At 61.8% G+C, this 24,284-nt stretch overlaps 1 protein-coding gene across 3 annotated transcripts in view; it reads right to left on the minus strand.

Annotated features, from left to right (window-relative positions):
* Window positions 1-2,762: 2,762 nt before the first annotated feature.
* Window positions 2,763-24,284, minus strand: part of KIF1A (kinesin family member 1A) — an 85,908-nt gene continuing 64,386 nt past the window's right edge. For 2 of the 3 annotated variants that reach the window (XM_061122657.1, XM_061122656.1), the window contains 12 exons: window positions 21,738-21,843; window positions 12,116-12,230; window positions 11,009-11,142; window positions 10,184-10,245; window positions 9,826-9,971; window positions 9,106-9,306; window positions 8,602-8,679; window positions 7,908-8,032; window positions 7,067-7,219; window positions 6,321-6,513; window positions 5,733-5,851; window positions 2,763-5,404 (listed from right to left, as the gene is read on the minus strand). In XM_061122657.1, coding sequence (XP_060978640.1) covers window positions 5,362-5,404; window positions 5,733-5,851; window positions 6,321-6,513; window positions 7,067-7,219; window positions 7,908-8,032; window positions 8,602-8,679; window positions 9,106-9,306; window positions 9,826-9,971; window positions 10,184-10,245; window positions 11,009-11,142; window positions 12,116-12,230; window positions 21,738-21,843 — 1,475 coding nt within the window. In that variant the 3' untranslated portion in view covers window positions 2,763-5,361. Of the gene's footprint in view, window positions 5,405-5,732; window positions 5,852-6,320; window positions 6,514-7,066; window positions 7,220-7,907; window positions 8,033-8,601; window positions 8,680-9,105; window positions 9,307-9,825; window positions 9,972-10,183; window positions 10,246-11,008; window positions 11,143-12,115; window positions 12,231-13,384; window positions 13,409-19,708; window positions 19,736-21,737; window positions 21,844-24,284 lie in introns of all 3 variants that reach the window. The other variant, XM_061122655.1, reaches the window with a different exon arrangement.

Below are 24,284 nucleotides of genomic sequence, written 5' to 3' on the forward strand. Positions count from 1 at the left end.
TCTGGAAATTTTATAGATTTAGATTTTACATAACATTTTGAGTTACTTTTTGCATAAGTGGTAAGTTTATATTCACTTTAAAAGACATATCAAAATCCAACTGTTCCAGCATTGTTTGTTGAAAAGCCTATCCTTTCCCCGTTGATTGCTTTTGCATCTTCGTAAAAAGTGTCAGCTGGTTACATCTGTTGCACTGATCTATGTATCTGTTCCTTCACCAATACCACACTGTCCTGGAATCTAGAAAAATGGTACAAATAACATTTTTGCGGGTCAGGAATAGAGATGCAGACGTAGAGGACAGATGTGTGGACGTGGGGGGGAGTGGAGTGCGGGATCCGGGTGTAAAACAGACGCTAGCGGGGCTCTGTAGGGCAGCTCCGGGAGCTCAGCTCGGCGCTCAGCGATGCCCCAGAAGGATGGGAGGGTGGGCGTGGGGTGCGGGGCAGCCCAAGAGGGCGGGTATGTGTGTGTATGTGACTGATTCACTCTGCTCTACAGCAGAAACCAACACAGCATTGTAAAGCAACTAAATTCCAATTAAAAAAATACACTGTCCCAATCCCCTTAGATTCATAGGTCAAAATGGATACTGTGACTTTTCTAGCTTTTATTTTTCTGTGCCAAATTTGTCTTAGCTATTCTAGTGCCTTTACTTTTCACATAAATTTTAGAATCAGGTGGTTGATATCTACAGGAATTTTGATTGAGATCACGTTGAATTTAAAAGTCAATTTGGGGAGAGATGACATCTTAATAAATATTGAATCTTCTAATTATGAATGTAACTCTTCACTTCACTTAGGTCTTTGATTTATCTCATGTGTTTTATAGCTTTCGGCATATTGATTTTGCATATATTTTGTTAGGATTTATACATATGTAGTTCACATTCTTGCTGCTATTATAAATGTGTGCTTACTTGCTCAGTTGTGTCTGACTCTTTGTGACCACATGAACTGTAGCCCGCCAGGCTCCTCTGTCCACGGGATGCTCCAGGCAAGAACACTGGAGAGTGTAGCCATTTCCTTCTTCAGGGGCTCTTCCCAAACCAGGAATCTGCATTGCAGGCAGATTCTTTACCATCTGAGCCACCAGGGAAGCCGCCAATATAAACGGTGCTATTTTTTAAATTCAAAGTTTCAACAGTTTATTGCTAGCATATAAAAATAAAATTTGTGTTTGTTATTCTGTAGCTTGTAATAACATATAATGGAAAAGAATCTGAGAAAGAATATACATATATGTGTGTATTCATATATATGCATATATAACAGTCACATTGATGTACACCTTAAGCATAGTCAACTGTACTTTAATAAAACATAAATAAAATGAGTGTACATTATCGTTGCACTGTGCAGGCTTGGTTAACTCGTATTAATTATAGCAGATTTTTGTGATATTCATTCAGAACTTACTGCCTTTTGCGCCATTCTTCTGTTCTGATCTGTGCACCTCCTCTTTCATTTTGCCTTACTGCCCTGGTCAGGAGCTCCACTACCTTGCTGAATAGGGGTGATGAGAGAGGGCATCCTTGTCCTGTGCCCAGTCTTAAGCGTTAAGTCTTCACTTTTTGCTGTTGAGTATGATGCTAGCTTGGGCTTCCCAGGTGGTACTAGTGGTAAAGAACCCGCTCGCCAGTGCAGGAGACATAAGAAACGGGCTCGATCCCTGGATTGGGAAGAGCCCCTGGAGGAAGGCAAGGCAACCCGCTCCAGTCCTGCCTGGAAAATTGCACGGACAGAGGAGCCTGGCGGGCTGCAGTCCATGGGGTCACAGAGAGTCGGACACGACTGAGTGAGCAGACACGCACACACACACACACACACACACACACACACGATGTGACCTACAGACTTAGTGTGGACACACTTCACCACGTTAAGGAAGTTATCCTCTACTTCAAGTTTTGATTAGCAAGGGATATTGGATTTTCATCAAATGCTTTTTCTGCGTCTATAGAGATGATGTGATTTCTCCTTTGTTAGCTTAATACAGTGAATTAGAATGATCAGCTCTTGAACCGTGCTTGCATTCCCAGGATAAACCCACCTAGGTCATGGGGCATCGGCCTTTCTGCGTACCCCTACATTCAACTTGGTGAGATGCAGTGTGCGTTGCGTGCTACATGGCTTCGATTGTGTCTGCCTCTCTGTGACCCCATGGGCTGTAGCCTGCCGGGCTCCTCTGTCCATGGGGTTCTCCAGGCAGGAATACTGGAGTGAGTTGCCATGCCCTTGTGAAGTGAAGTTGCTCAGTCGTGTCCGACTCTGCGACCCATGGACTAATGTAGCCCACCAGGCTCCTCTGTCCATGGGGTTCTCCAGGCAAGAATACTGGAGTGAGTTGCCATGCCCTTAGTGAGATGTTATTGAGGGGATTTGTTTCTGTGTTGAAGAAGGACATTGGTCTATGGTTTCATGGAATGTCTTCATCCGGTTTGATTATGAGGTAATGCTGACCACGTGAAAGGACTTGAAGTTGCCTGGGCTGAGGGTGGAAGTAAGCAGGGCTGGCGTACCCGAGGGCACCTGGAGCTGCTGAGACGGGTGCAGCCAGTGCTGAGGGAAGCAGGTGGATGCTCCCGCGATAAACACCACCTGGCACCTCCCACCCCTCAAGGCTCGCTCTCCCCTCTCTGCCTGGCACTGGGAGGCGCATGCTACCTCCAGACATGCTGGACAGCTGGCCCTGCGGCTAGTTAAGTCCCCAGCAAACAGACCAACACACGAATAAAGCCGAGCAGGGGCCCGTGGGTCTGGTGTTGCATAAAGAGCCATTTTATTTCTTAACTGGACAGAGCTTAAGTGCACACACATGGGCAGGAGCCAAGAGCCTAACACTCAGGTTCAGGACACCAGGGAACTAGTCGTTACATCAGGATGGCGGTCACGGTGCAGGGGCCACACAAGCACATATGTACAAGCCACGGGGGACTCGGGGAACGGCTGGCCACAGGAGGCCTGGGTCTGGGGAGAGGCCGCAGCCTCGTGTCTGTCCCAGGGGATGAAGGAGGGGGCCTCTGGGGTTCCCAAGCTGGGGAGAGCTGACGGGGACCGGCGTGGCAGCCCCATTCGGGCCGTAACATCAGCGACGTTCAGGGACCCTCCTTGGGTGTCTTGCCTCATCCGGCCCAGGGGCGCTGAGGGGGTCCAGGACTGACGGGAGATCACCGCAGTCAGCGTGCTGGGTGTGTGTGCGTGTGTGTGTGTGTGCGTGTGTGTGTGTGTGTGCGCATTGTCAGAGAACGAAATGCTGGCATCTTAAGAACAGTCACCCCGAGCACAGAGGCCTTGAAACTGACAAGTCTCTCAACACCTGCCCCTGACACCCAGCCCACTCACCAGGACCCAGACTCTCCCGCCCGGGGCTCTGCCCAGGGCCGCCAGCGTGCCCCCAGTGGGGCCGAAGGTGTGCCCCCCTTCCTGGAGGGGACGCGGGGACACCCCCAAATTCACAGCAGCTGCAGCCCGAGCAGCCTCAAGCACCGAAACAAAGCCCGTCCGAGAGGTGGCTCCCTGCATCCTTCCCGCCCCTCGGGGATGCAGCACGACCCTGCACCCAACCTTCCCGTCTGCGCCCACCCCCGGGCCTCCAGACCGGCCCCCTGTGTCACCGGCGGAACGGGGTCCCAGACCCCCTGTGCTGGCTCCCATGGCACCTGGCCCGGGACAGCGGCTTTCCCGACACGCAGACGGAGCTCTTGGGCCCAGGCCGAGAGCAGGAGGTGGAGATGGGCAGGGACACCCTGAGCGCCACGTCCCCGCTGGGATGGCAGGACGCAGCAGCCGTGGTGGCCCCCGTGGCCGTGGGGGCCCCGGATGCGGGCAAGTCCCTCAGGCTGCCCCGCACAGCAGGGGCTCTGCAGGCTGGCTGGCCCCAGGCACCCTGCCCCCAGACAGGGCCTTGGACCCTGGCGAGGCCATGGCCTCAGGCTGGCTGACCTGAGGGGCCATGGCCGGGCCCTGCGCCCCAGTCTCCCCGCAGGACAGCGGGGCACTCGGGACTGACCCCCAGAGCTCACCCGTGCGTCCTCCCCCTGCCCGCGAAGCTGGCTCAGTGTTGGTTCCGGAGCGGCCGTCAGCCTGCTCTCTGCTCTCCGCCTCCAGGGACCCCGGCGCGCTCGGGCCTCCGGTTTCTGGACGGCATTCGGTCCTCGTCTAGACCCTCCCCCTCTGCCACCTGCTCTGGGTGCCGCAGAGCGGACGGGGCTTGTGCTGTGGCTGCTCTCCCCTGAGCTGAAGAGGGGCCGGCCGTGTCTCTGGGAGGAGGAACAGCTCCCCGAAGACCCCAGGCCAGTGGGTTCCCCGACCAGACCCTCAGGCCGGGTGACCCTCGGGCACAGAGTCTGAAGAGGGGACGAGATGGGTATCATCATGAGAGGCCAGACCAGACACGGTGACACCCTCGGGCACAAGAAAAGGCTCCTGGAAGACGGATGACCCAGCGCTGGCACTGGCCGCCAGTCTCCCCCGGGACCCCCGAACACTCCTCTCCTGGCAAGAGAGGGGCCCACGGCGACCTGGGGCTCACGCTGCCCACAGCCTCTCGTAGACCCAGCCCCGCCCCCGGCTGGCCCGGACACCGGGCACCACCTTGACCCTCTCACCCCAGACCGGGCGCCTGGGGCCCCCCACCCGCTCCCAGGGATGCGCTGCAAGCGTCCCCCAGCGGTCACGGCTCAGGGGCTGCCGTCCAGGTGAGACACGCGTTCTACTCCTGGTGCAAAGACACACCTGTGCTGCTCGGCCTTCAGGCAGCACACCCCCGACACACACGCACACACGCACACACACACAGGCCCCGGGACCACGCCGGCCCCGCGTGCGTGGGGACAGGCCTCAGCTGCGGCCACGGCAGTGCATCCCCGGGGCCATCTGTCCAGCTCCACGTCCCCGTGGCCCCCAGGGAGCCGCCCTCACACGTCTGTCCCCGAGAGGCTTGGGAGGTGTGTGGGAACAAGGGGGCGGGTCCATCTGAATCCTACAGGTCTACGTGAAGGCGTTAGAAATAAATACTTATAAATAGAACACAGTCTTATCGTTAATGTCTGAGGGAACTGTCTCAACGTCACTAACTAGCGTATATTAATTATAAGTCTGTCTATGCTTAAAAAAATATTAGAACGGCGGCGACGCCCCGTGACTGCTGCCCCCCGCCTTTCTGGCGCCTCCCAGCTCCTCCCACCCGGGGCGCCTCCTGCAGAAACAAAGGACGACACGTGCGGCCTCTGCTGGGACAGGTCATGTGGCAGGTCCCCGGCGGGGCGGGCATCCCAGGAGGCGGGCGGGGCTGGGCGGCGCTGACACAGACGGTGACAATGATGGGACACGGGGCCGGGCCTGCGGGAGGCTGGGCTCAGACCCGCATCTGGGCAGACCTCCTCCTGGACAGCTTGGACCTGCGGGGCCGACAGGAGCGGTGGTCAGAGGGCCGTGCGCGCCTGCAGGCTGGCATGAGGGGCATCACGGGCACGCCCCTGCCTCCCTGACTGCCCGGGAGACGTACCCTCTGCCTCTTGCCCCTGGGACTCGGTGGGAGCAGCCCCCCACCCCCACAGCCTCCTTTAAAAGGTCCCCCGCCAGGGGCGAGGCTCGGCCACCCAGGGCCTGGTGGTCCTGACACAGAGGTGCCCTCCCGCCAGCCGACCGTGGACTCTGGAGGCCTCAGGGACCCACACACGGGGCGGGCCCCAGGCGCCCGTCAAGGCCCTCCGCAGGCGGACGTACCGTATGGTCCCGGCCAGCAGGGGGTTGAAGGCGTACAACCAGTCGTGCATGTCCTTGTCGCTGCTGGCCTGCAGCAAGATGCCCCGGTGCTCCGTGCACACGGCGAACGTGTTGGGGGTCTGCAGAGGAGGCCGCCGTGAGGGGCGCCAGGCCTCCCGCGCTCAGCCCGGGGTGGCCACTGCTCCTCGGGGGTCGGGGTGGGGGTGTCGGAGAAGGGGCAGCGGAGGAGTCCGCGGGAGGGTCAGGGGCAAAGCTGGGGGCAGGAGGCTGCACTTCTGGGCCAAGCGCCCCGCTGGCCTGCAGGGCTCCTGACACCCTCTGTGGGTGTCTCTGGAGGAGGGACTGTGTCATGAGCCATCAAACGGGGCATCCTTGGTATCCATGCTCGCCCCACCCCTCACTGCTGGTCATCACCAGGATGGCGCGCCCCACGGCTGGGCAGAGTGACCCCGGAACACGAGAGGCTGAGCCCCACACCCCTACCCGTGACGTCCAGTCACACTGCCTCGGCCATGCGGTGAGGGGACGCGGCCCGTGGGGGACTGGGCCCGGCTCCCACCCTCCCCGCCCGGCCGTGGCGCGGCGCACCTTCAGCATGGCCTGCTGGTCCTCACTGTACTCCACCTGGGCGGTGGACAGGTTGAGCACGAACCGCTCCACGGCGTCCTTGTCGCTGTTGTACATGTAGGCGTAGGGCCGCCGCACCACCACGAAGCGCTTGGCCCAGCCAGCCGTGTGCGGCTCCAGGAAGTGCAGGTAGCCCTTCTTGGAGACAATGGGGCTGCAGGGTGGCGACGTGTCAAAACTACCTCTCCACGGCCTCCACCTGGCCCCCTGCAGCCTCCCACTGGGCCCCCCGCAGCCTCCCTCCAGGCTCCCCCCCTCCCCCCCACAGCCTCCCACTGGGCCCCAGCCCGGTCCAGGCTCTGGGCCACCCTCCTGTCCTCCACCTCAGCTCGTTTTCCACCCCTGCCCTAGGTCTGGGGGGGTTTGGTCTGACTACAGCACAGAGCTGCCCCTGCCCCACATCGAGGGGTGGTCTGCTGGCCCCCAGCACTGTCCCAGGTTAGGGGGGCAGTGTCCTGACCCCCAGAACTGCCCCACATGGGGGTAGCAGTCTCCTGGCCTCCAGAACTGCCCCTGGTCAGGGGGCGGTCTCCCAACCCCCAGCACTGCCCCAGGTCTGGGGGCGGTGGTCTCCTGACCTCCTGCACTGACCCAGGTCAGGGGGTGGTCTCCTGGCCCCCAGCACTGCCCCGGTCGGGGCGGCTGCCGTCCCTGCAGAAGCAGAGCTGGGGTCCTCAGGAGCCGGCTGGGCGGGGGCCCCCACACACCTGACGCGGATTTCCTGGATGTCGGGCACCAGCAGGCGCTGGGGCTCCTTGTCGGCTTCTGCTGCCCGTGCAGGGGAGGGGGGCTTCTTGGCATCTGCCTCGGGCAGGGGCTCAGGCTCCGGGCTGGCCGGCCGGGAGCAGGGCTGTAGGGTCCTGGGGGAGCAGAGTGAAGCTGCTGCGGTGCCAGGACGCTCCTGGAGGGCCCGGGAACCTCGGTGGGCTCCTCGGGGCCAGCATCACCTGCCGGGGCCGTTGGGGCACCCAACTGGGTCCGCCCACCACCGGCTCCTTCTCCAGGGGCGCCCTGGCCCCCCACCCCAGAAAAGCGGCTCCTGGTCTTGACCGAGGCTGACTCGGCTTCCTCAGGGACCATCTGCGTGGAGAGAGCGGGTGGTCCACGACCTGGCCCAAGGGGCCGACGCGCTGGCCGAGGCGGCCTGTCTCAGGATGCGGCCCAGAGGGCTTCACGCCTTTCTCAGTCAGGGGAAAGAGACCCCGAGGAGCTACAAGATCTGGGGGTCAGACACGGGTGGTGTGAGCAGGGGGCTCCCACATCAGCAGAAGTCAGTGGACCCAAAGGGCCCCGAGTCTCTGCTTTGTCACCGCTTTTCCACTATTCCATCTGCTACTGGAAAGGCCTTTCATTCAGTGTTTTGACCTGTTCCCAGCCTTATAGAAGAGCACAGTTTAAATTTACGCTTTAGCAGAAAGTGGCCCAGGACAAGCAGCATGAGCCCTGCCCTGCTGCATGCCGCCCCCAGACGCCCCCCGCTGCCCCCCACACCCTGCCATTCGCTCCTGTAGGCTCAGGCTGTGCCGGCCCGGCCCGGCGCGCACGTACCTTAGGTCAGAGGCCCCGTAGCGGCCCTCGACCAGGGAGGGGCAGGTGGAGGAGGGGGTGAGCGTGGCGGCCCCCAGCGGGGACATGGACGGGTCCCGCAGCAGCGTGACCGACATCTCGGAGAGCTGCGGAGGAGACGGCATTCTCTGGGCCAGTGCGGGGCCCCCGTGGGGGGGCACCCCCCACCCCTACTGCAGGCCAGACCCTCCCTGCCCACCCCACCCAGGGCTTCGGGCTCTGCCTCGGGGGAACGGAGGACCCCTGGGAAAGGACTGAGGAAGGCGTAGCCTCTGAGCCCCGACATCAGCACGTGTGGCCCCACGGCCACAGCAAGAGGAGCTCTGGACAGAGGGAGAGACCAGCCAGAGGGCAGAGGGCAGGTCGCCCGCAGGGCCGAGTGAGGGCGCGGGCAGGATCCCCTCCAGAGGCTGTTTGGAGGGCAGCACAGAGCCAGGGGACAGGCCCAAGGCTGCCGGCCCTGATGGGCCCCGGGTGAGGATGGAAACCAAGGAGGAGCTGGACTCGCCCGGGACAGGTGCAGCGAGCGGGGTGAGGCCAGGTGGGACGGGGCTGCTACTGGGGACAGTGGGCAGAGGAGGGCGCCCCGCTTCTGCCCTGATGGGCTCTGGCCTCCATCCCTGAGCTCGGAGGCATCCCCCTGGGCTGGGAGAGGGTGCCCCCGCCCCGTGCCCACCTTGCTCTCGCTGGCGCTGACGCAGACGTGGCTGTGGGTGTACTCTCTGTTGAAGGAGTGGGTGAGCAGCCGTAAGCACTGCGGGGAGAGCAAACGCCCGGTCAGGAGCCCCCGGACCCGGCTCGGACGTGGACGCGGGCGGCTGGCCGAGGGGCCGGGCACCGCAGGAGGACTCCCAGGGGATGGGGCCATCTGAGGAATCCTGTGGCAGGCTGGGGCCTGGGCAAAGGAGGGGGTGGGGGCACACGAAGTGCAGGCAGCCTTCCCTGTGGCCCAACCAGCGGCAGAAAGGGCCGGCTCTGGTGGAGGTGGTGAGCTTCCCGTCACTGCAAGCATTCAAGGGGGGGGCAGGTCACCGCTTGGGGGAGGAGGCTGCAAACAGTGCCCGAGTCCCATTGTGGGTTGGACGGGGTGGGGACGGGGTCAAGATGACTCTGGGACCCTCGTCCTCCCAGGTCCCAGCGGTTGCCTGCACCAGGAAGGGCCGGGAGGGTGGCCTCCCACCTTGACAGCCAGCTCCCGCTGCCTCTCACTGGGCGCCTCCAGGGATGCCGGCCGGGCCTCGGCCGTGAGCGGGGAGGAGGCGCTGGACGAGCCATGGGCCTCAGAGTCCTCGCTGGAGGCGGGGGATGGCGCCTCGGGGCCGGGCCGCTGGGCCGTCTCCAGCTTCTCCCGCAGCAACAGATAGTGTCTCGTCTTCTCCACCTGCGAGGAGCGCGAGCATGGCCTCACTGCGCCAGCCGGGCGGGGAGGGCGTGGCCGCGCTGAGCCCCTGGCCCTTGGCAGGCCCGGGAGAGCCCGCTGCTCCGCCGGCCGTGGTGGGCGACCTGGAGCCCGCAGACCTGCCCGCGCCCTAGCGCGAGCGGACGGACGAGCTCCAGGGGCGCAGCCTCGGGAAGGGCCCAGAGCGTGGACGGATGCAGACCCCAATGCCCTCTTTCCACCCGCTGCCCTGGCCGGTGGTCAGTGCCCGCTGCTGGACACGGGCTGTCCTGACCGGAGCCACCAGAGGGCCTCGCCGCCACCCAGTTCTCCTCCCAGTGTCCTTCTCGTCTCCGCTACACGCCCCCCAATCTGAGGCTGGACCAAGGACGAACGTTCCGCCGGAAGCCGGGGGCCATCCTGAGGCCCTGAGCCCCATGACAGGTGGGCGTGCGAGCGCGGTCGGGGCAGGGACGGGGGTCCGGGGGGCGCCGGGGGGGGGAGGTGGGGCCCGGCCCTCACCTCCTGCAGGAGACTCAGCTTCTCCAGCTCCCACTGGTGGTCCAGGATGAGGCTGTCGCTGCGCGGCCTCCAGCCTGCCAGGTTCTCCTCGCCGCGGACGTAGGCCACGGACGTGTCCAGCACCCGCCGGCGCCGCCGCTGCATGCCTGCACGGGCCGTGGACGTGGCGCACCCTGGGGGCCGCGCCCGCCCCCACCATCCCTGGCCCCCACCGTCCCCCGGCCCCCAGGGCCTCCACGTGAGGGGCTCCCCGCACGGCAGCGTAGCCGGCGTCACCCGATGTGCCCCGGCTCCCTTCTGCCTGCTCTCCGTCGGGGCCCCGCCACCCCGGGGCAGAGGGCGCAGGGCAGACGCCTACCTGGGCTGCCCGCGTCAGCCACGTGGCACAGGCTCAGCTCGTACACGCCCGTCACGCGGTTGCTGTGGAGGGGAGCCAGGTGTTGTTACCCGCGTGGCAACGGCCGGGCGCCTGTTCACCATCACGTGCACTCTGGGCACAGTCACATGGCCCGCACGCCAGGCAGTGGGGGCTGGGAGGTCAGGGTCCCCGACCCAGGCCCCCGCTGGCCCCCTTTTTCTTGGGGCCTCTGACTCTGCCTAGGACACCCCACTAACCCGCTCATGGAGGGGGGCCCGTGGTCCCAAGGTGACCTCCTGGACGACAGGGTCATGGGGTCATGGCCATCCAGGACCCCCACGCTCTTTCCTCCCGGCTGTGCCCCCGGGGGCGGCCGCCCACAACACGGGGTGTGTGAGCATCACTGAAGGTGACCAGCAGGGTCCTGGCACCCTGGGTGTCCCCGCTCCTGGGGCAGGGTCCCTCCACTGCCTTCCTCCTCTCCCCGAAGAATGCAGAAGAGAACACTGGGCCTGGGGTCCAACCCCCTGGGTGCCGGGAGGCCTGGCTCTGCACACGTCCCTGGGGACATGCCGTCCAGGGTCCCTCTGCCCCACCTCCCCCAGGGCCCAGCAACAGGGCCCCGCGGCTGCTGCGGAGGAAGGTCACCCGGGGCCACCCATAGGGACCCCACAGTGGACACACAGGCCTTCCTGCTGCACCTGGCAGGCAGACCCCAGCTCTCTCCCGCCCCCCCAACACAACATCCGCATCCCCACAAGTGCGCAGAGGCCTCCTCCAGTGGTGCAAGCGAGATGGGCCGGAGTGCACTCCTGGCGGGCTCACCTCTCCGAGGCCCGCAGGCTCCCACTGCCGAATAGGTTGCGGATGGAGCGTGAGGCGGGCAGCTTGGCGTCGCGGGAGTAGAAGACCATGCAGAAGTCCTTGGTGACCACGGCCGGCTGCGTGCAGTTCTCCATCTGTGGGGGCGGGGGAGGTGGGCTCAGCCCAGGCACGCCCGGGCCAACCCAGCTGGGGGGCTGTCCTCTGTCCTCTGCGGGTAGGCCCAAGAGCCACACCGCCCGCAGCCACAGACCCTCCCCCTCCCCCGTCCCCGGGACAGCCCCAGCCCAGGAGAGTCTCTGCCCCCACCTTGAACCAACTTCTGTTGGAGCTGCCGGGGGCCAGGGGCCAGGTGTCCCTGCAGGACACCCCGACATCCCAGACATGGGCCTCAGCCTTCTCACCATGAAACTGGGATGACACACTCCCCAAAATGTTTGTGAGGATCTGACCGGACCCTGTCTGTGCGCCCACGGGTCAACCCTAAAGCCCACAGGAGATCACTGCCCAACGAGCGAGCTGCTGACTTAAACAGCAGGTTCTTTGGTTTTCCTGAAGCTCCAGGCTGACAACTGACAAAAGCGGATGTGTCCTGGGGTCTTGGGCAATATTCTACCAGTGTTTGCTCAGCTGAGCAAACCTCATCCCGTGGGGCGGTCACACTGGTCCCCATGTTACAGCCACAATAATTAGACTCTGGGGGTAGGGAGTGAGGGAGGGTGGGTACCTCAGTCTCTACCACTCCGCTGGCTGTCACACCAGCAAGAAATGCCCACACCCCCAGCCTCCTCCTGGGCTTCCAAGCAAGTCACAGCCAGAAACCCTTGGGATGGGGAAACGGAGGCTTCTGTTCTTGTGCTGTCTGGAACATAGATGCAATGTCTGCTGGTGCTGCAACCCCAAGGACAAACCCACACACTAAAGATAGAGGAATTGACTAATTCTGAGCACTCCCACTAAAAGTACACAGATTTAACTGAAGGACTCAAGAAGCCCTCTGAGAAGACAACAGGGTTGACCATGGTTGTGTGGGACTAACAAGCATCCTTATTGTCCTCTGGCCAGCAACTCAGGCTGGGGAGATGGGTGATCTGGGCACAGGTTTCTTGCCTCGATATAAGCAGAGAGGGTCATGTAGATCTTCTCTCGGTAAGGGGTGACCCGGTTCAGCAAGAGGGAATTGTGCATGGAGCTGTCCCACGCAGCCTCAAACTGGTAAAAGGTTCTAGAAGGAAGCAGAGATGAGGGAGAAAGATGACGGAGCGTGGTGTGCTCTCGGCGGGGATGGGGACATGCAGACACACAAAGACAGACGGACGTGTGGGCAACCTGCAGGGCGAGCCGCTGGGGCCGGAGTCCAGGGAGGACAGACCCCTCCTTACTCAGGACCGGCCTGGGTTGGGGGCTCTGGACGCCCCACCAGGAGGAGCCCTGGAGCGCTCTCAGCTCCACCCTGGGGGATGGGAGGTTTCAGCCGGGGACTCTGGAGCCGAAGTGGGGATGGGAGGGTGGAGGGAAGAGGGGCTGTGATCACTGGTGGGAGAGGAGAGGCGAGGGACCCCCTGAGCCTGAGTAAGGAGGCACACGGTCTCTCCCTGGACCCGAAGGGAGCCTGCGGGTCTGTAGAGCTCTCCGCAGCATCTCCTCCCCAACTGACGGCCCTGGGAATGATGCTGGGGGTGGAAACCGGGGCAGCCCCCCAAAGACAGCACAGCCCCTGCGGCCACGGCTGGGCCCCACAGAGCACAGAGCAGGCGGCGGGTGCTTCTTTCTGTCCCCAGGCTGTAAGTCAGGAAGCAACGACCGGGGCATGAGCACCGTGGCCAGGAACCCACGCTGCGGGCGGCTCGGGGCAGCCTCAGGGGCCAGACGAGTGGTGGCCGCCACTCTGGCCGGCTTTCCTGTTACTCGACAGTTTCTGCTCTCAATCGTTCTAACCCTGCCTCAGTCCCGGCGTGAGTCGAGGCCCGTCACTCATGAGATGGGAATTTGCCTCAAACCCTAGCGTGGCCGCTCTGCGAGCCCTGGCAGCCCCAGCTTCTCCGGTTTCCACCCAGCATCCCCACGAAGACGCGGCAGAGAACATGTCAGCGCAAGCGGGGCGCCGCACACGCACCCGCACGGCCAGCCCCGCCCAGGGGAATGGACGGCAGGGCGGCGAAGGCGCTGCCCCGTCTCCGCGGCATCTGGGCCACGGGAGAAGCAGCGGACAGGGCGGGGCCAGTGCCGGGCACGACAAGGAGGCAGACCCACGGGGAGGAGGGGAGGACAGCAGGGACCGGAGGGCGGGCGGGGAGTGGGGCGGACATCAGAGGGGAGAGGAGACTGGAAACCAGAGAGGGTGGGCCAGCGGGCGCGGAAGAGAAAAGTGAGCTGTACCTAGTGTCACTTCCAAACGAAACGCTAAAGGCGGAGGCAGCCAGGACACACGTACACACACAGAAGAGACCACATGTCAGAACGAGCACCGTCACCCGGCCGGGTACAAGCTGACACGGAGCAGGCGGGCGCCGCACCACGCTGCCCACAGGGCTGCCGACCACCGGCCCGGGGCCCAGACACAACCCGGGGGGCCCACTCTGAGCACAGGAGGGTGGGGGGCCCACTCTGCGTCCACGAGGGTGGGGGGCCCACTCTGAGCCCCGGGGGGTGAAGGCCCACTCTGAGCCCCCCGGGGGTGGGGGGCCCACTCTGAGCCCCGGGGGGTGAAGGCCCACTCTGAGTCCACGAGCAGACACCCCATTCCCCATGTCCTTGGGTCCGTCCCCAGCAGGACCAGCTGGGCATGCCTGGAGCTGCCACCCAGAACCAGAGTGATGCCCTCTGTCCCGGGGGCCCCCAGATGCCCCAGCTCTGAGGGTCCAGGCCCGTGGACAGAGCCAGAGGCCCACTGCAGCCCAGCTCAGACCAAGATGCCACTTCACAGCACATGACCTCAGGCTGTCAGCAGACACGCCACACCCTGCTTCCTGGTCAGATGGTGGCGGTCACTGTCCTGCCTCACTGAGCCGTCCTGCCGGCTACGTGAGCCGGTGTGGAGCGGAGGACAGTGCCTGGGCGGCGTGGGTCAGGACTAGTCCTCACCCCAGACGCTCCCAGTGGCCAGCACCTGGCTCAGTGCTGCCCTGTCCACCTGCCTCAAATTTCGCTGAAGGACACCGCTGGATTCCTTCCCTAGCAAGTGCTGGGGTGCGAGGACCCAGCCCACCCCAGAAAGGCCAGAGAGCGGCCCATGCCCATGTGGGACCCAGGCAGTCACGCGGGGGCCCCTGAGCTTGCTGGACGGGGCGTGGGGGGCACTGACTCATGCCCCGTTGATGACATGGCAGGAAACTCAGACCCAGTGGGCTCAGAGGGAGCCACGGTGTACCCAGGCGGCAACTGGGAGGCGGGGGGCCCCCCGGGACCCCACACCCCAGTAGGCATCAGGTCACTCGGGAACTGCCCCCCCCCCCCCACCCCCTGCAGGACCGCTCCTTCTGAGCGACACTCAGCCAGACCCCGTGCCGCTTTTAAGGGGGACGGGTGGCCCAGACATGGGGACTCTGGAGCCACAGGGTCCGCTTCACTGAGAACTGGTCAGGAACGCAGATTCCAGGGCCCTCGCACCCACAGAAACAGAGATGCCGCGTGGGGCCACCTCAAGGGCAGAGAATCAGCAGTTCACAGTCAGCTTGGCCCCAGCATCCTGCGGACCCTCTGCACCCAGGCATCCTGGGGAAATGGGCCACAGTAGAGTGAGCCCATGGGGCCTAGTCTGCCCTGCCAGCCACGCGCCATGCTCTGGACTCCACTTGAAAAGGGGCAGGCACCCAGGCTGCACCCACAGCAGAGCCCACCAGGCTCCGGCAGGGGGAGCTGGCCTGCACGCTCCCTGGCCGTGCGGAAACTCATCGGCACAGTCCTGCAGCCCTCACACTCCTCTGTCCACGTCCAGGAGGCTCGGCTGACTTCCTGACTCCAGGTGAGCCCTCCAGGCGGGGAGGAGGTCCTGGATGAGGGGCTCTGCCGAGTGGCCTAAGGAGTCGGGCAGCAGGGGCCTGGAGACAGGACCACCAAGGTTCAATTCTGGGACAAACAGTGTGAGGCTCAGACAAGCAAGGACCCACATGGGGAAGACTGGGAACTAGGGACTTCCCTGGTGGCCCGGTGGTTAAGGCTCTGAGCTTCCACTGGTTTGACCCTAGTCAGGAAACTAAGACCCCACATGCTATGTTGTAAGGCCAAAAAATAAAAATGATTAAAAAGAAAAAGTTAAAAAAAAAAAACAAAAAACTTTGTTGACAAAGAAAATGTCATGTGTTGCAAAACATCCTTCCTGTCTCATTTCTTTTTTTTTTTTTTGCCCCGTCTCATTTCTTGTTCAAACAGCGTGACCTTGTGGCCAGGCAGGGATCCTGCCAGACAGGGATCCTTTCTCCCGGGTCTACGTCAGGGAAGCCAGCGTTAGTCCTGCCTCTGCACCCTCTCAGCATATTAAAAAGCAGAGACATCACTTTGCCAACAAAGGTCCGTATAGTCAAAGCTATGGTTTTTCCAGTAGTCGTGTATGGATGTGAGAGTTGGACTATCAAGAAAGCTGAGCACCGAAGAATTGATGCTTTTAAACTGTCGTGTTGGAGAAGACTCTTGAGAGTCCCTTGGACAGCAAGGAGATCCAACCACTCCATCCTAAAGGAGATCAGTCCTGGGTGTTCATTGGAAGGACTGATGCTGAAGCTGAAACTCCAATACTTGGGCCACCTGATACAAATAGCTGACTCATTTGAAAAGCCCCTGATGCTGGGAAAGATTGAAGGTGGGAGGAGAAGGGGACGACAGAGGATGAGATGGTTGGATGGCATCACTGACTCAATGGACATGAGTTTGAGTAGTAAACTCCGGGAGTTGGTGATGGGCAGGGAGGCCTGGAGGGCCTTCCATGGGGCCACAAAGAGTCGGACACGACTGAGAAACTGAACTGAACTGCACCCTCTCGGGGCTGCAGGAGGCCCTGGGGTGCTCAGAGGCCCAGGGGCTGCCCAGGGGGAGGTAAGAGAATCTCAAGGCTCCCAGCACGACCCCCTGGGCACTCTTTGAGTGTGACCACCTCCCCTGTTGCGACAGCCCGACAGGGCTCATTCAGACAACTTCTGAGAAGAGTCACAGCCGTGGGCGCCCATGGACAGGCACAGTGGGCAGCCTGGTGCAAATGGGTCTGCTGAGAATCTGCAAATGAAGCCCCTCCCTTGAGGTATCAACCAGAAATGCCTTAGACTCTGGGAAGTATGTTTCTTGACAATGTCACCTTTAGTAGAAGTGGCCTAGGAACTCAGGGAAGGTGATCTGAGCCCCCTGAATTGCAGCCAGCACAGCCCTCCTATCCAGTGGGGACCAGGGTCACAGGGTGCAGCCACGCGGCTAAGAGCAGGAGAGCGACCTTGAACCTCAGAGACTCAGCTCTTCGCACAGCCGAGCGGCGTCTCCTGCCACGCAGAGCAAGCACTCTGACCAGAGGGATGGAGGGAAGGGAGGATCGAGGGGTGAGGGGACAAATGAACGCCTCACCGGCATCTGAGCTTCCTGGAGACAGACTCCTCCTCTTTAGTCTTTAATCCCCCTTTTGAACAATTGCAGAAGAAGGCTCACATGTGATGGATGAAAGAATGAATCAGTGGGGTTGTGTCCCATGTGACGAGTGAATGAATGAGTGAGTGGGGGTCAGATCCTGTGTGACGGATGAGTGAGTGAGTGAGTGGGGGTTGTGCCCCGTGTGACGGGTGAATGAATGAGTTAGTGGGGTCCTGTCCATGTGAGGGATGAATGAATGAATGAGTGGGAGTCGTGCCCTGTGTGAAGGATGAGTGGATGAGTGAGTGAGTGGGGGTCATGTCCTGTCGATGGTGCAGCAAACAGGACAGAGAGGAGACTCCACAAGTTCCCAACCCGGGCCTGTCCCAGGGAGGCTGGGGCAGCCCTTGGGGCACCTGAGCCACCTGTCTGGAGAAATCCGATCCTGTGCCTGGTGGGAGGGGTGAGGGTCACTGTGGACCACCGACCTCCCCAGCCTCAACGCCACCTTACTTTAGGGTCACTGTGGACCACCGTCCTCCCCAGCCTCACACTGCCTTACTTTATAGGGTCTCGTGGCCCCTTGCTGCCCTGGGCACCGGGAGCCCGGGGCAGGAAAGTGAGCTCAGGTAAGATGCACGGACAGGGTGGAAGGTGGAAGGTCTGACCTCACTCTTCGTGGGTCAGGCTGGGTCACCACCTCTCCTCGCTCCCCACTGTGAGAGTGAGACCCCTGCATCTCAGCAGGGCTCCTCTGGAAAATGGGTGTGGTTAGCTTTTTAAAAACTAGGCTCTTTGCTGAGGAGGTTTGTGCTTTAGGAGTACTTCAAATTAAATGCTAGGACTCTAGAGAGTCCCCTGGGTGTCAAGGAGATCAAGCCAGTCCATCCTAAAAGAGATCAGTCCTGAATATTCATTCAAGGGACTGATGCTGAAGCTGAAACTCCAGTCTGTGGCCACCTGATTTGAAGAACCAACTTACTGGAAAAGACCCTGATGCTGGGAAAGACCGAAGGCGGGAGGATAAGGGGACAACAGAGGATGAGATGATGGGATGGCATCACCGACTCAATGGACATGAGTTTGAGCAAACTCTGGGAGACGGTGAAGGACAAGGAAGCCTGGCGTGCTGCAGTCCCTGGGGTCGCAAAGAGTCAGACATGACTGAGCGAGGTAACAACAACGCCGGACACAACTGAGCAACTGAACAACAAGGTGGCAGTGAAAATAACCACACTACACACATTAATAAGTTCTGCATGCAAGGCCCCTCCTTAGAGCTTGTCCCATTCATCTCACTTAGCCTCACACACTGAGGCAGCCCTCAGAGTCCCGGGCCTAGGGGACAGACACAGGCTCCAGAAGATCCTGCCACACGTGCACGTTCGCACAGCCAGCCCGGCCAGCCGGTGCAGCCCCCAGGCCCCACCCCACCCCAGACATCAAGACGGCACCCTCTGCTCATCCCCAGAACCTCCCAACACAGCAGTTTTCTGCTGCGTGAAGCAGGCCCTAGCCCAAGGCTCGGGGCTCTGACCCCTCACCCTTCCCAGCACTCTGGGCCTCCTCTTGTAGGCCAAGGCCATTGGGGGCCAACGAGCCCAGCTCTGCACCTGGGGGCTGGGGTGAGGCCCTTCTGCAGCCTGGGGGCTGGTGCAGAGGTCCTGCTGAGTAGGAGCCCCACCCCCACCCCAACCCAAGGCCCTCTCCTTCTGGCCACAGGGAGTGTTTCTATTTCATGATGTATTTGCAGGGGGTGTGCTGGACCAGCCTGAGCACACCTCTGTCACACCGGGCTGGTTGTGGACACGCAAACTGGAACAAACTGTGTGATCGTACTGATGGACTTATCAGGGAAACAGGCCCGAAGTCTGAACCCCAGAGCTCTCTGAGAACAGGCGGACTGCAGGCTGCAGCTGCCATGGCGGGCCCAGTTTGCTTCCAGGACCAGCTGGCAGGCTGCCACCTCCAGGAAGCCCTCCAGGCTACCCAAGAGGGGCAGGGCCCTGCTCTCTGGGCCCCGCAGGGATGTGACCCTCCTCTAGTGCAGCCTCGCCGCAGGTCTTCCTTGACAGAGTCCCCCCCACAGCCAGCTGCCTGTTCCCAGGGAGGACCTGATCCTGCCTCGGGTGCGCATGCCCTGGGGACACGCTGACAGGAACTACAGCCTCTGGCCACCCCTTGAGGCCTCAGCTAGAGCTGCCCAGGGCACATTCAGAATGACCATCCGTCCCAACACATCGCACCAGACCTGACCCCGCCCTCTGCCCTGGGCCCCACCCTGAGAAGGGGCAGGCACTGCCCTGCGCCCTGCGCCCCCTCAAGGACCAGGCGTCCTCACTGGAGGCCTTCTGCTGCCCCCTTCCTCTTTCAGGGTGCCAGGGCGCCCAGCTCTGGCCACAGTCCACACGGCCCCAGAGCAGACCGCGGCCTCAAGGACAGCGTCTGTAACAGGGACTGTGAGGCCATCCACCCCGGGGCCTCCAGGACCCTGCACCGGGTCGCCAAGGCCAGAGCTCAGGTGGGGAGGGATCTCCGTGCCTGGCCCAGGAGCCCGTGACTCAGGGGCTGGTCCTGGGACCAGCGAGTCCGGAGCCCGGGCCCTTCGCCCCTCACCACCCACCCCCTTCCAGAAGGGCGTGTGATGGCCTCGCCAGGAGTCTGGCTGGGTGAGGGGCCCGCACCTGAGGCAGCGGGGCAGAGCGGGGAGGGCTGGGCTGGGCCGTGCCTATCTGCCCTCCGTCCTGCACCCACTATGCACCTTTGCTCTCTCACTGTGCGGGGAGGGGGCCGGCCAGCCTGCATGCGGGCGCCTGCTCCTGCTGGGGCAGGGTGGGGCACGGGCAAGGCTCGGGGGGCGGAGGGGAGCGGGAGGCCAGCCATCATCTACAAGGGCAGAAACTACCGAAGCAGCCAAGATCGAGAGTGGAGGGCGGGGGTGCTCAGCCACGGGTGGGGGGGGTTGGGGGGGGGTGGAGGGCAATGGGGAGGAAGCGGTGTGACGGGGAGAGGAAAAAGGAAATAAAACGGGAGGAGAAGACAGCAGAGACAGACGGGGAGGTGAGCGAGTGTGGAGGGGCCCGAAAGCTGGAATGAAATCTCGGGGCTGTGGAGTGGGGGCAGGCTGAAAGAAACCAGGGGCACGGATGGTACCTAGGCATGTCCGAATCAAGAAACTGCCTGCAAAACACAAACAATCACAGGTTAGTTGGGGGGGGCCGGGGGCGGCAGCAGCGGAGCAGGCGGGGCAGCACGCAGGCGGCCCAGCGGAGCCGGGAGGCCACACAGCGTGGGGACCCTGAGCGGGGGTCGGGGGGCCAGGGCTGTGGCGAAGCAGGCGGGCAGCCGAGGCGCGGGGCCCAAGGCTGGCCCGGATCTCCCGGTGGGGAGAGGGCCTGCCCCGTCACCCGCGGAGCTCTGAGGACGTCAGCCAGGGTCCAGGGGACAGAGGGTCCTTGGGGGAGCTGCTGGTCGACCAGCCAAGCCTCTGCACGCCGCCCACCTGGGGCTGCTCGCTAAGGGGGTCCCCGAGACTCTCCCCAGGGCGGGGCTCAGGTCAGGGCCGTGCTGGAATGAGACAGGAAGGAAGATGGGGAGCCAAGCAAGGGCCAAAGCAGCTGCGGGCAGGGACTCTGGTCTGGGGGCTTCCTGGAGCCCCGGGGGCCCCCGACCTCCCGCACTTGAGTTGGCCTCTCGTCCCATGGTCCCCAGGGCACAGGCCGGGCCTGCCAGCAATGGATGCTCTGACTTCCAGGAGCAGGGCAAACCTTTTCAGCCAAAGCCCCACTGACCTGAGGTCTAGCCCCCTAAGCTCCCCAGGACGGAGCCCAGGACGGGGCTGGCCACGTGTCCCACAGCCACTGTGCCGGCTGGAGGTCAGGAGCCCAGAGACACGGTCCCAGAGGCACCCGCACCCCCCTCCTCTCCCCGGTCCACTCCCCTTCTAGCCCAAGAATGGAGGCATTGCCAGGACAAAGGGAGGGTCAGAGATTGGGGGGACGCTGAGGTCAGCCTCCCTGGTGACACGGGTCCCCTCGGCCCCACCCCTGGTCCGGCCTCAGAGGCCCATGTCCCCGCAGGCAGCCCGTGAGAGGGTGCCAGGCCCTCCTGCTGGGTCCCCAGGATGTCCCCACGGCGACGGGCCTACCCGCACGTGCCGCACCTCCCTTCCCGTAAGCCCGGCCTGCCTGTCATGGTGCCCCCACTGTCGAGAGAACACCCCCCAGCATCCTCATCCAACCCTCCCTCCTCTGGACACAGTGCAGGCTGCGTTTCCTCCAGAAGGTTCCAGGGCAGGGCTGGAACAGAGCCACGCCTGCCCCTGCGGGGTCGCTGCCCCCTCTCCGGGGAGCCTGCGAGGAAGCTCAGCTCTGCCTGGACTAGGACCCTTTATTCTTATGGATCCCGCTCCCCTGGCCAGGGGGGCCCCACCTGCTCCAGCGCACCCAGCCCTCAAGATACTTTCTGCAAACACGGCTCAAGAGCCCATGGAGATGCCCATGGCTGGAGCTCGGGGTCAGCTCTTGGCTTCTGCCCTTTGGACCAGGTTGAGCCTTTGGGACTTGGGAGCCCCCTCCCCATGTCCCCACACCCCCAGGAAGCAGCGTCTCAGACAAAGCCAAGCCTACCAACATCCCCCCAGAAGGGTGGCTCTGGCAGGGAGCTGTCCACCCCAGCCTGGACCCCAGAGGCCTCTCCCCCAAAACCCCCAAGCCCGGCAAACCCAGTGAGGAAGAGCGTGTGCCAAGCCATGCCGTTGGGCACACCCCCACCCCGGGATGCCAGACCACCGGCCGGCTCAACCCTGAGCTCCTCCAGGACCCTGGGCCACAGGGAGGATGCCTGCCAAACAGGACATGTGCCTGCAGCAGCGTGGCTGGGAAATCCGGCCGGTTCATCTGCCCACTGCCCCATGCCGCTTCCCGCCTGCGAGAGTCCTGAGGACAGGACCCGGCTGCTCCGCCAGCCACGCCCACGTGCCCCTCCATCAGGTGAGCGAGCTCGCCAGGGGACCCCACGGCCACGGGCCCCTCCCTGCACCACCTCCTGGAGGGCCAGGAAGAAGGCCTGGAGAGCTCAGGGCCCTGCGCAGCCGGGCAGGCCGGGGGGGCGGGGCTGAGAACACACCCCGGGCCCTGACTCAGGCCCTCCTCCAGAGAGCGCTGACCCCGAGCGGACTCACCGGTCGTCCTGGGCCGGGCAGACGTATCCAGACGAGAGGATGCTGAGTGACAAGATGTTAGGGTCTATCAGGGACTCGTCCGTTTCCGGGGTGTTTCGGATGCGACCTGCGGGAAGGGGGGTGGGCCGCTGGTCACTTCCCAGGAGGGCAGGTGGGCGCCAGGTCCCCGCTCTCCACCTCTGCCTGGGCAGGAGCTTCTGGCTACGAGGCCGTGCCATAGGGCTGCCCACATGGCCACAGGGGCACCCAGCTAAAGGCAACACCGAGAGGCGCAGGGAGGCCCATGCAGGCTCTGCAGTTGGAATCCAGACTGCTGAGAGAAATACCAACTACCTCAGATATGCAGGTGACACCACCCTAATGGCAGAAAGTGAAGAGGAACCAAAGAGCCTCTTGATGAGGGTGGAAGAGGAGAGTGAAAAAGCTGGCTTGAAACTCAGCATTCAAAAAACTCAAGATCATGGCAACTGGTTCCATCACTTCATGGCAAATAGATAAAGAAAAAGTGGAAACAATGCAGATTTTATTTTTCTGGGCTCCAAAATCACTGTGAATGGTGACTACAACCACAAAATTAAAAGACGCTTGCTCCTTGGAAAAAAAGTTATGACAAACCTAGACAGCGTATTAAAAAGCAGAGACATCACTTCGCTGACAAAGGCCTATCCAGTCAAAGCTATGGTTTTCCCAGTAGTCATCTATGGACGTGACAGCTGAACCATAAAGAAGGCTGAGCACCAAAGAATCTATGCTTCTGAACTGTGGTGTTGGACAAGACTCCTGAGAGTCCCTTTGACAGCAAGGAGAACAAACCAGTCAATCCTAAAAGAAATGAACCCTGGATATTCATTGGAAGGACTGATACTGAAGCTGAAGCACCTGACATGAAGAGCTGACTCTTTGGAAAAGACCCTGATGCTAGGAAAGATTGAGGGCAAAAGGAGAAGGGGACGACAAAGGATGAGATGGTTGGATGGCATCACCAACTCAATGGACATGCATTTGAGCAAGCTCTAGGAGATGGTGAGGACAGGAAAGCCTGGCATGCTGCAGTCCACGGGGTCACAAAGAGTCGGACACAATTTAGTGACTGCTGCCCATGGCGCTGCCTGTCAGTGGACGTCCTCTCGCAGCCCAAGTTCTGAGCTTCTCAGTCTCTCAGCCATAAATAACTTGCAATATCTCTCCACCCCAGTTGATAGGTTCCAATCACCCAGCCTGGAACCCACAGGCCCTCCTACTAGTTGGAAAAGGACATCTTAGCAAGATGAGAAGGAAACAATGTTTCCTCTCTTTTTATACTTAAGAAAAAGAAATGTCTCCTTGCAAGGGCTATTTCCAGCCAAGCCCTCTAAGATGCCTGTACTTGTGGTGGGGGCACGGGGTGACTCTGTCTATAAAAGGCACCAGAACCGCCACGAGTCACGACTCCCTCCTGGTGCCTCCGTTACCCACTTCTCGCCCCTGAGTGCATGTGCTTAGTCAGACAGGCGTGTCCGGCTCTGTGCAACCCCATGGGCTGTAGCCCGCCGGGCTCCTCTGTCCGTGGGATTCTCCAGGCAAGCATACTGGAGTGGGTTGCCATGCCCTCCTCCAGGGGATCTTCTTACCCTTATAGTGATGGTTAATTTGATCACTCTGCCTGCTCAAGGAATAAACAAGTAGTACTGAGTTTTCTTTGTTAAGTCAGAAAGGAATCACTGGGCCTCTCCCCCAGACCACATCTGCAATAGGGGTGTGTGCGTTTGTTCTGCTGTTCTCATTTGTGTGGAAATAAGACACGGAACATCTCAAATGAAACGTTTGTCCTGGGGCCGTCAGAACCCCGCGATCTACGATCCTAACCGAGTGACGCAGGACTACGGGCCCCGTCACATCCTTGCTGCTACACCCTCAGAGCCACTCCCCAGTCCCAGGGACACCGCGCTCGAGCTGATGCCCTTGGCCACAGCAACACCCGGGGCGAGGCCTCGGAGGTCCCTCAGCTCCAGGGCGGTGGGGTGGGGAGGCGGCTTCACGCTAAGGACGGACAGTGGTCCGTCCTGGGAGGGATGGTGGTCCCAGTCTTTGAACAGAAACTGGGAAAACAGATTCTTTGCAAAGAGTCAGCAAAGGGAACATTTCCAAGGTGGAAGAATTCACGGCAGGAAGTTACAGATGGAAAGCATCTAAGACCTGGCACTCTCTGTGAGCTGAATTGGGCCCCCTCAAAACAACATGTTGTGGTCCTGACCCTCAGAACCTCAGAACGTGACCTCATGTGCAAACAGGTGCTTGGCAGACGTGAGGAGGTGAGACTCTGTCACACTGGACCGGTGGGCCCTCATCTAAGTATCCAGGCCCCGTGAAGACAGAAGTTTGGGGTGACGCGTCCACAAGCTAAGGGCTCTCCACAAACCACCAGAAGCTGGAGAGGCGGAGGAAGGACCTCCCCTGGGGCTTCAAGGAAGCATGGCCAAGCTGCTGACACCCTCATCACAGGCCTTATCCACAACCACGACAGGACCAAGTTCTGGGCTTTCAAGCCATCTGGAGTGCGGGACTTCC

The sequence above is a fragment of the Dama dama genome, chromosome 20 (genome assembly GCF_033118175.1).
Source record: "Dama dama isolate Ldn47 chromosome 20, ASM3311817v1, whole genome shotgun sequence".
Classification (NCBI taxonomy): Eukaryota; Metazoa; Chordata; class Mammalia; order Artiodactyla; family Cervidae; genus Dama; species Dama dama.